This window comes from Lolium perenne, chromosome 7 (genome assembly GCF_019359855.2).
Source record: "Lolium perenne isolate Kyuss_39 chromosome 7, Kyuss_2.0, whole genome shotgun sequence".
Lineage (NCBI taxonomy): Eukaryota > Viridiplantae > Streptophyta > Magnoliopsida > Poales > Poaceae > Lolium > Lolium perenne.
This window is the reverse complement of record NC_067250.2, coordinates 106,425,552-106,437,419: the sequence shown is the minus strand read 5'-3', so window position 1 is coordinate 106,437,419 and position 11,868 is coordinate 106,425,552. Positions and strand designations below refer to the sequence as shown.

The following is an 11,868-nucleotide window of genomic DNA, read 5'->3' as shown; positions in this document are numbered from 1 at the left end:
AAACGCCGAGTTCAGTGCACCGAAAACGCGAGTTCTGTCGAAATTCACAGTAGCGCAGAGTAGAAACCGTATAATGGAACTGAAAGAAGGAATTCGAAATGGCGCGGGTAAAATTTAGCGATGATCATAGTTCTAGATGACATAGTTGCTCCGATTGAGCATACATACGTACATAGTTCATGAAATTGAAAATGTAATTACTGGTACACCGGCAAGCGCAACCTAGCTAAGCAAAATGCGGCCTATATGACCTATGGCGCGCGGCGGTGCCGGTGCTGGCAGAGATGGTCGGTGGCGTGGAAGATCTTCACGCGTCGTCCTTGTCAAGCTCGACTATTTCGAGCTTGACGCGGCGGACGCGGGCTTCCCGGCGGGCCGCCTCGTACTCCCTGACCTGGCGGACGGCGTCGGCTTCCTCCCGGTGGAAGCGCTGCCGAGCCTCCGCGTCGCTGATCGCCTTCGCCTGAGCGAGGACGGCCTCCTCCTCATCGCTGCCGTGGACGTAGTCCCCGGCGGAGATGGTCGGCGAGCGCGCGGGGACGAGGTCGTCCTCCTCCTCGCTCTCCGCCACGGGCAGCCGCGGTGCGCGGCTCGACTGGCCGGAGGAGAAGCCCTCGCCGGCGGGGTCGTAGCGAGCGAGCTTCCCTGGAGGCGTGAGCCCCCAGTTCGTCCACCGGCGAGCGCTCCTCTTCCGAGCGCCCTCGCTCTTGTTCCACTTCCGCCGCTCCGCGTCCGTGCAGAAGACAGACGGATGCGGCGGTGAGTCACCGCCGCCCAAACCCGCGACACGGCCGCCGTATCCTCCACGGGAAGCCATCGCAGGGCAGCGGGCTACGGATCGGTTGCTCGTGCTACGTGGATTGCTCGTCGGAGCTGGCGACTAGCGGCGGCGGCGGGAGACGAGCGGCGGAGGGGAGTAGGGTTTGCGACCCGAACTCCCCTCCGCGAACCCTTTTAATACGGGGCGTCCGCTCGATTTCTCGGGCCCCTGAACTTCGTTTACGGGCCGGCCCATGTATTCGGGCGCTGATCTGCGCGCGTTTCGGCCCGAACCCGTAAATCCGCCGGAAAAGTTCAGTTCCAGCGGGATTTACGGGCTCTGTTAGAGATGCTCTAAGGGTTGAAAATTGGCATTTTTTAGCACTTATAAGGGTTGAAAAATAGGGGCAAATACTAGAACCCTCAAACCCGTAAAAAACGGTTATTTCCCATAGTGGAGGAATAGGGGTTGGGGTTGTTTCCCCCCTCCAACCCTCACTTTTAAAGGTTGGGAGGGCAACCCGGGGTCCAACCCTCAAAATTATTTAGGGGTTTAGGGGTTCTAATCTTTGCGTTTTTTTCATTCCAACCCGTAGAAAAACGGTTATTTATGAGGGTTTGAGGGTACTACTAGTGATGCTCTAAGACAATGCAAACTGCATAGTGCATACATAAAACTATAAAAGTATTTTGGTAGAATCTAAAACAGTTCTAGTAGTAGATATTGTTTTGCTTCCTTTTCTTTTCTTTTGATTTGCCTTTTTTCGTTGGCTGTATTTATCGCACAGTGTTTTGGTTACTATTTTTTTGAGCTGAAAATTGTAGGGGAGGCCCTGACAGTAAATTTTTATTTAAAGAGATAAAATATGTACAAGAGGAGAAGAAAGGAGGGAATGTATAAAAGGGCCTAGCCCTGGGCATACGAGAGGGGTTTTTAGGTTGTCCTTCATTCTGTAAGGAGAAGGAAGAGGTCCCTCTTAAAAGAAAAGGACTAAGCTCTAATAGAAGATGTTACATTGTCAAAAATAAATGCATTCCGTTGCTTCCATAAATTTCAGGTGGCGGTGGCAAACACTTCAAAGAAGAAAGGTTTCCTAAAAATTCCTCGAGAGATGCCAATGGATTGCCAATAGCTTTTACTGAAATTACAGCTCCAGAAGAGATGGTCCCTGGTTTCTAACAACCCATCATCGCAGAGGCGGCATATTCCGTTGTCATTGAGTGAAAAGCTTTTCCATATAAGCAAACCTTTAGTGTTTAGGCGGTCGTTAGCGAGAAGCCAGAAGAAAGATTTAATCTTTGGGGTGCACTTTGATTTCCAGATCCATGAAGAGAAGGTTGGGGCCTGAATGTGTTTGAAGGTTAGCTTATAAACCTTGTTGGCGGAGAAATGATTGCCCCAACTATAAAACTATAAGTCTTTTCCATCAGCGTTCCGAGTGGATCTGGTCTGGTGTATAAGGTGATTGAACTCATGAAACTCCTCGAAAGCTTGGGCAGACAGCTGGAGATGGAAAGCATCAATAGGGTCGTTCAATTCAAGAACATTCTTCACTGAAGCAAGCTTATTAACAGCGAAAGAGTGTAGCCTAGGGAACATTGCCATGAGGACATCGGATGTCCAATTGTCGCTCCAAAAGAGTGCAGTGGTTTGGTTTTGGCTGGATACCTTCGCACCTTGGCGTTTTCATGTAATACAGAATGACAGGCATTTATATGTGTTTGAGGAAAAGAGAAGTAGATATTAATTGTTTCAATGGAGTAAATTTGATTCCTTATTTTCTAATCACAGTTTGATAATTCATACATGCATCCACGGGACAATTGGAAAAACGCCGCACAGAACTGTGCTCCAAAAGTACATCCGGGAAAAAAAACGATGGAAGGTAAAAATGAAAAAAAAAAAAAATAGCTGCAGATCTTCACTCTAGGAACTGCACACGGCAAGTTGCTGGTTAAGTCCGCCGTGTGGTTGCATCATTCTGCTCGGGTGGTGGCAAGTTATCACTATAGAACTGAGGAGTGCCCTCTCAACATCTTCTGAGGCTTCTTTCCTTAGCAAACACATCACATACTCCATCGTTGCTGCATCACAGGGCAGTGTGATCCCTCCGTCACATGTAAACCCAAACTCTTCCCGAGACATCCTGAGGAGTTCCTCGAAGACTGTGGTGCGGAGGCACGCCAAGGGAATCTCGAACCGCTTGCCATCGAAAGAGTACACAACACAGTGGCCCTTGCCTGCAACTGTGCCGCATGATGGATGGATCTCCTTGTCCAGTATTGTTACCCTTCTTCGCCCGATGTTACCAACTCCCTGCCACTTCTTGGAAAGTTGAGCTAGCTTCTTGGAGCTGACCATGCTTGCTTGATTTGCTTTCTCAACGAGATGGGCTGTGAGTCTGTGACTCTGAGATGAAGCGGTTAGAGAAAAAGTCAGTCTGTGTGGCGATGGTTTGCTCCTTCATCATGTATTTATCAAGGAAAAAAATAGCGTGCTATAACAAAATAGCGTGGGTCTAAAAATACGCTATTAGCATGCTATAGCGTGCTATTAACGTGAATAGCGCGCTATAGCGCCGAAATAGCGTAGCGTCGGCTCTCCAGATATGCTATAGCGTGCTATTAGCATTGGAATAGCGCGCTATTTTTTTCCATGGTATTTATAGGGCATAGATATAGTATGAGGTATAGAAAATTGTTAGGGGACAAGACCATGAACTCCGTTGGTGTGATGTTCCTATCTGTTATTGCAACTTGCAAGTCTATATGCACTGGATCACTGTTCCTCATATGGTGAGCCATCTTTGCTGACTTGGTCGGCAACTTAGCACCAGAGTGGGTTGAGCTTTGACACTGCCATACAAGATCACCAGAGTCCTTTAGTTTAATGAGAATTTTTTTGAAGCAACATATCGGAGATAATAAGCATATTCGCTAAATTGCTGCCCCTTTCGTGCATTATTAGGCTTATTTTGTTTGTTCAGTTGATCTTATAGTGCGCTGCTCAAGGAGAATATCCTGAAATGAGGTAATACCATGATCCCACCTTATGAGTTATAGAAATTTTACAGAAGTTATTTTCCTTTGCGTTTCCTGATTTTCCTGCGGCACCTTGGTTTGCAAGTGCTGTGATTGACTCAAGATGATTCCCTATGATGAGCATATCTAATAGAAAGGTGCACAATGTAATACAAAAATCTGCCTAACAATAAACTTACAGCTTCAGGCTTCAGGCTTCAGCTGATGCACTAAAATACCCTTTTCTTAGATTGTAATATGTTCACATATATTCAACCTTGCGCTGTTCTATTTGGTGTAACAGTCTGGCAGCTTATTTTGGTTAGGAAGGCATTAATCACAAGCGGCTTTGTATCTGCCACTTCATTTCTTTGCCCTGATATCCTGGGTGTCTAAATTCTATAGGATGTCACTGAACTTTTCTATAAATCTGTAAGCAACTAAGCATGCCATCAAATTCTCTATTCATTAGTCATTACCCATGACCTTGTCACTTCCCACACCGATTAATTTTAAATGGGTTATACTACTTGACTAGACGTATAAGATATTTCACTTCCTAGAATAAATAGTTATAACAATTGTGCACCATAAAATTAATTAGTTACATGGCCTCAAATTTCATGTTGCTACTTGTATGGAGAACATTTAAGATTGATGAAAACTCTTCTTAGGACCTCTTTACAAGCTTATGATGGAAGTTTAAATCTTACGAAAGAATGCGTTCTTGTTGTGGTTTCTTGTTCTTGACCTCTGCTTCTACTAAGGAACTAAAACAATCAGTTTCGGTCGTTAAACAAGAATAGCTTTTGCAAATGTAATGTGATATTAGGTCCAATAGTCCATGCAGTGTTAAGGATGATATTAGCTTGCTAGGTGAACTGATGATCCATGACTACCGTTTAAATCTCTGACACCAGTTGGCGAAGCAACAAGGGCATAAATCTGGTCATGCAATGTTGGCTAGAACAGAGGCAATGATTTGAATTGGATACTGCTGGGCCAACGTGCACTTAGCGCACTGGGGTCCTTGGGGAGGCAAAGTGGCACAGGTAGAAAAAGGGGCTTTAGTCCCGGTTCGGAACTGCCATTAATCCCGGTTGCGCAACCGGGACTAATTAAGCGCGACTAAAGCCCTCCCCTCCCCCCCCCCCCCCCCCCTTTAGTCCCGGTTGCTTACGAACCGCGACTAAAGGCCCGTCCACGTGGCCGCCAGCAGTCCGTCGGGGCGGACGACCTTTAGTCGCGGTTCTCCTGGATAACCGCGACTAAAGCCCCCCCCCCCCTAAATCTGGTTTCTTTTTAGTTTGTATTGTTTTATTTCTTTTATATTTTATTTTGTGTTTTATTTTAATTTTGAAGAAGTTTTAGTACACATATTCTACGGTACTATATACATGCATATGAATGTACAATTTCAAACAAATTTGAAATTAGAACCAAGAAGAATTCAAGAGGAATATACAATATATATTCAATATCGGATGACCATATACAATTTTGAACAAGTTTCCATACATAATTTATGGCATCAGAAGTTCTACGTCCTCGTAATAGTGTTCTCCTTTAGGATTGAACCATCCTGCTAGTTCCTCATGAATTGGTCGGAAGCGAGCTTCTGGACTAAGCGTCTTCCGGAAGTTATTCCTCTTGACGTTGTTATCTGACGGCTTCCGCTCAGAGGTGTATCTCTGGATGAACTCACAAACATAGTATCCACATAGATTGGTCCCCGGTGGCTGAATATCCCCACTCACTGACCTTCTAAATTCTAGCTCTTTTTTGAATTCACCGACCGTTTCATCTGTGAACCGTCTCCAAACCCCACGAGGCAAAGAAAATTAAATGAACAAGAGAGTTATTAGTTACTTGATATTAGGAAATGAACGAAAGAGGCCAATCGATATAGAGCGCAAATGAATGAAAATAATTACTTTTGCAGCATTCTTCTCATGTCGACCAAAAGCTTTGGATCCATATTCAGAGAGTCGATGACGAGAACTCTGGAGGTGTGAAATTCAATTACTAGCAGAATCCAGTGGAACCTGCAGACACGATACATGCACAGTCATGCATAACTCATCGATTAGCCACATACCATGCATGGAGTAAACAAAAGAGAATGTGCTCAAGACAGAAACACTCACCCAAAATGGCAAGGAAATAGAATTTCACTTTTGAGTTGCTGCTTTGCAAGAAAAAGCCACAGGTCTTGCTCCACGTCGGCGGGGTGTTTTTCTAACACATATCCATTAACGATATGTGGGTCAATGAACCCAACATCATGGATGTTCTTTATTCTGCATTCCCTAATCTTCATTCTGCATAATACCATACACAACACTATAGTTAGGACTATATATATATATATATATATATATATATATATATATATATATATATATATATAGGACATATTTATACTACACCTGGGTGTAGTTACACCCACGCGTGTTTCGTATATTGTAGGGAGTATCTCTCATACCGAAGTATATGTACATGTAGTATGAAGTATATAAGACTATTTTGGTAGTATATATAATACTTTGTAGGTAGTATGCACATTTTTTTACGTAGACTTATTTTTTACGTATACATATGCATGTATTTCGTATATATAGTGCAAACTACATGCTCACTTATATTTTTTTTCACAAAACTTGGTTTGTAATATCTTAGATATGATATAAGAACATACTCAAACCGATAAAGTATGGTACATACTTCCGTATGGTAGTATATGACACGTGGGTGTAGTTACACCCAGGAGTAGGAAGTATTTATCCTATATATATATATATATATATATATATCTATATATATAGGTCTGCTATTCTCGAACCGGTTCGAGAATAAGAACACTATAATTCCATGTTTTGGCGGACAATGTTTTGAGGCTGATTTTCGAAGTGTTTATCGGAATGATGCATATGATATACCGCTGGGAAGCTACAGAAATTTCGCAACCTTTTTGTTCAGAAACTGTTCCCAAATTCGTAACGGTATAAAAGTAATTTCAAATATACAAAACTATATTTTCGCGGATTTTTGCATTTCCGTGCAGTTTTTTCAGTCTAATTTTTAAATCGTTTGTCCGATTGATGCATATGATATACCGTTAGAAAGGTATGAAAATTGCGAAACTTTTTTATGTTCAATGGTTTTCCAAATTATGTATGGTTTAAGAGTAGATTTGAAACTACGTTAATCTGTTATCCGAACTTCTTAATTTTTTGTACTGTCTTTTGGGATTTTGTCCGAACCACTTCTCAAAATGGTATAAATGATATGGCTCATATCACTATCGATTATGTGCGGCATGGCGGTACATTTTAGTATTAGCAGAGTCATATCACTATCGATTTCAAACGGTTTAAGATTAATTTCAGAAATATGGAAAATGAGTTATGACGTCGACATATGAACATTTTGAAATTGGCTTGCCTAGATTGATTATGTGTGGCGTGGCGGTACATTTTAGTATTAGCAGAGTCATATCACTATCGATTGCATGGGGTGGATGCCGATTTGGGCAATCGGAGCACGTGTGAATGGTTTCTATGTGTATGATTTCCGTCCAGGAAAAATAGACTACATGAACTGCCTTGTAAATAGGTGTGAACTTCTCCGAACATGTTAGTGAACCTCCGATCACAGTGTAAAAGTTCCATATTGTATATTGTTTTTGTCAAAGTTTTCAAACCATTTATCGAAATGATGCAAATAAAATATCGTTGGAAAGCTATGCAGATTCCACAACCTTTTCATATAGGACATTTCCTAAAATGTTTCATAACTAAAGACCAATTTAAAATGTACCAAAGTATGGAATTTTTAACTTGTCTATTTCTTTGGTATTTTTACGGTGAACTTCTTTGATTTTGTACAATGAACCGCTGAAGCTCAAAGAGTAAGCTCATATTTGCTCATATTTAAACGGTGTATGGCTTTCTAGATTTAAAATCAGAACTTCGGACATGCTAACAAGTGAACCGTTGTTTTTTTGCAAGTGAACTTCAAATTTCTTCTTCCAACTTTTGTTATATGTTTTTTGAGTGAGAGATCTTTCAATTGCTTTATTCAGCAAATTCAAATGATTTGTCGAGTTGAAATAAACAAAATCAAACTTCACGACACAAAAATATTACCTATTGTTCCTCGTGGATGAATTGAACTCTTTTGCCAAGAATAAATGAACTACCGTTGCTCGATGTAAAGTGAACTTCTCATACAAACAAAGTGCACCTTAGAACTTACTTTTAACTAATACTATGCATCCAATAAGAGTGAACTGTCAAGATAAAAAAAGTGAACTTTTGCCAATAATAAAAGATGAGTGGAATTGAACTATTCGATTAATTTAATAGGACTTCCCATCTTGCACAGTGCAATTCTGATTCTTTTTTATTGTGCACTTTTAACTAAAATTGCCAACACATATGGCACTAACTTCCGTAAAACAAAATTGAACTTTCAGCGTAAATACAAATTAACTTCTTATTTTTTTTCTATCACACATCAACACAAGTATATGTTATTGATTTCCCCAAATTATTACAAGTAATCACAGCTGAAGGCAAAAGTGAACTGTCAGACACAGTAGCACTTCACAGAGGAAAAATGCTACACAACCTCTGTGACACAGTAGCACTTCATCAAGTTACAGTTTTAATCCCTGGCCGCGCGCACAGGACTGCTAGTGTATGTGCTGGTGGACTTCCTGTCCGTGCACAACCAACTTCCAGGGGATCAAGCTGCAGAACGACTGCACAAGGGAGCAGGAAAATGAGATCAAATATCAGAAGTGTCACTTATAAACTATCACAATGTAAGTATGCTTGACAGATATAAGAGGTGACTTTTGCATCACCATTTGAAACAATAAACTTCGATCCTCCCTATTAGTCTCTCCCAAAAATTACAATTGATGTAGATACTGCTAAGTTAAGAATTAATAAAACTGCATCATAATTCACAGCCTAGCAGTTAGCACTCACTTTAAATCCCAGCCATTCTTATGAATAAACTGAAGTATGAGAAGTGAATTCCCCGCATGAGGATAAACAGAACTTCGGTGAAGGTAAAACTGAACTGGACTCCGTAACAACGGTAGAACAACACTGCAGAACCTGGTGGTTTACCCCTAGCAGCATCTCTGCAAAACGAGGTCTCCGCGCTGGTCGGGTTTAGAGGACGCACAAAACGAAACTTGGATTAGAAATAAAAGAATAATCCACCTACCAGGATTATCTAAATTGAAGTGTCAGGAGATGTGAACTTCAACAATTAGGAGAAGTGAACGTCACCAATTAGGAGAAGTTAATTCCATAGATTAAAAGAACTGAACTTCTGATGATGAAAAATAGTTTTTGCATATTTGTTTGTATAGCTACACCCCGCAATGTTTTTTATATAGAACTTCCTATGTCAACAAAGTGAACGTCCTGACAAAAATATAAATTTGAGGTACAATGTACCATGCACTACACTGTGTGCTGCATTGTTACAACTATTTTATCCCTGCAATTTTGCAATACATTGCCCAAAACTAGAAATCAACAGTTCGCAAACCTGAAGATGGAGCTGCAAGTGCTAGAGCGATGTGAACTACAGCGGACTGCTAGTGCTTTTAAGTGAGATCACCGAGTGAACTCCAGATCAAGTGCACCAACTGCCTAAAATAAACAAGTGTACCAGTGGCATGTTCCCCTCTCGTTTTTTACAGGTACGTGAACTCCCTTTCCCTTCTTCGCCCTAAAGAGAAGACCAAACTGAACTTCAGAAAAAGAAAAGAGTGAACTCCATCAGAAAAAGAAAAAAGTGAACTCCAGATCATAATAGAGCGAACATCCATACACCGAGCTAACTGGAGAAGAGTGAACTTTCCATAAAAAAATAAGTGAACTTCTCCGTAGCATCGGCACATACATATTAGTAAGAATGAATGCCCAGTACAGGCATCATGAACTACGTAACAATGGTTTCTTTTAACACGGAGAACTCTTGTTAATACTAGAGGGTACATTTTGAAATTAAAGTGTACTTCACGGCGAGGAAATACTGACATTCATATCATGCATTTTGTACACATCATTTTTCATTTACACCAAAAGAATAAACTTCATATTTCTTGCATTTTCTAATCCTTCTTTTTACATGTCGGTGCAAATATGTAATGAATAATTCAAAAGAGTTAACACAAATTTACCAATTTTTGCCAAATCTGAACTCATTCACATATAGAATTATAGACAGTGATCATATGATTGAATCTACCTGTTTTTTGTCACAATCTTGCGCTTGCATTTCTGAACAGAAATTTCAGGAAAGTATCTGGTGGCATATCCTGCAACAGAGCAGTGCAATGCACATATTACATACAGTAGAGAATGACGAACCAGAAGTGTTGAAACCTTTGTGCAAATGAAGAGATGAAGTACAAGTATAGAAATATGCAAATCAACAGATGAAAAGCAGCGGACTGGAAAGCTAAGGATGTGGAGGCACTGTTAAGAAAAAATAAAAGAGATCAGGGGTAAACAGGAATAAAAGAGAATCAGGGGAAAACCTTTGCTCCTCCTGTACTACCTGTGTAGGTGTGGCTGAGGCTGCCAGCGGAGGAGGGCCAGACGCCCAGGTGACCAGTTCCTTAGCAGCGACGAGGGCACTGGGGCGAGGAGGCCTGGCGCAGGCTCCGCTGGACTCCAGCAGCGGGCATTTGAACCAAGTGAGCTTCCGAAAGAAGTTGAGGTGAACTTCCAAATATATAAAATGAAAATAGCATAGATGTGAACTTGGCGAATTAAGAGAAGTGGGCTTCACAGATTATGATAAGTGAGCTTCACGGATTAGAAGAAGTGAGCTTCATGGATTATAAGAACTGGCAGAAATATATAAAATGAAAATAGCAGTAGATGTGTCGTGAATTATGAGAAGTGAGCTTCACAGATTAGGAGAAGTGAGCTTCACTGATTATAAGAAGTGGTGGGAATATATAAAATGAAAATAGCAGTATATGTGAACTTCGCGAATTAAGAGAAGTGAGCTTCATAGATTAGGAGAAGTGAGCTTCACGGATTATAAGAAGTGAGCTTCACAGATTAGTAGACTAGAATACCGCATCATAATCAATCAGTTTTCAACCCATTTTCATATCTCATAATGTTTCAGTAATTGGTTATTAACGAATCAATTCAATAATCACTAGCTATATATGAAACAAACAAGAAAAGGGATTGTGATGAGAATGTTGTACATATAGAGGAAGTTTGAGCAGACACCATTGACGACCATCCCCTGGTTATTGGTATACACGAGCCTCTTGCCGCAGAGCCATACCATCTTGGCGTTCCCAAAGCCCCCAAGAGGCCTACTGGCCAAAATTGTTGCAAAGATATAGGAGTTCAGAGGAGGCAGCTTACTTGTGACAAACAACAACAAACTGAACCGCACCATGGCTAACAGTGAACTGCATCACTACTACTTGATCGAGATAGCATAGTGGTCATGGTAACCTACCAATAATTAATAAGAATAGGATAAATTGTTCAAAATGTAAGATTGTAAGTCACTATGCTTTAAACAGGGCCAATAAGAACGAACTTGCTATGAAGAACTAGATAGTCAAATAAAAGGTGAACTTTGCTGCGCTGTACCCAAGTGCACTACTTTTTTGTATCAGCAACACATCAAAACGAGCCTACCAGGCGCAGTTCGATGTCTACTTCCTGAACATAGTACATGTGGAACTTGCAATGAAATCCCAGGGAATACTAAGTGAACTTGCTAATTTGAATAGTCTGAACTACATTAAACTTGGTGATAGAAAAATATGAAAAATATTACCTCAACAGCTACCGAAATACACAAGTTCACTGCCAGAATTCGCCTGATAAAATGATCTTCGTGGAAAAATAAACTCACCTGTAAAAGGAAATGAAATCTTAGTGAGAAACAAAGTACACACCCTAAGATCAACAGATTTTTGAAACAAAAATTAACTTGCCAAACAATAAACTCCTAGAACAAAAAATGAACTTCAACTACCACAGTACACCTTTTTTAGTGTGTTTTTAACTAAACCACCAT

At 41.0% G+C, this 11,868-nt stretch overlaps 1 protein-coding gene across 1 annotated transcript; it reads right to left on the bottom strand.

Annotated features, from left to right (window-relative positions):
* Positions 1–2,686: 2,686 nt before the first annotated feature.
* On the bottom strand, positions 2,687–3,121 carry LOC127315771 (auxin-responsive protein SAUR36). Its single transcript, XM_051346227.1, has one exon. The coding sequence runs from the start codon at positions 3,119–3,121 to the stop codon at positions 2,687–2,689; it is 435 nt and encodes a 144-aa protein (XP_051202187.1).
* Positions 3,122–11,868: the final 8,747 nt, after the last annotated feature.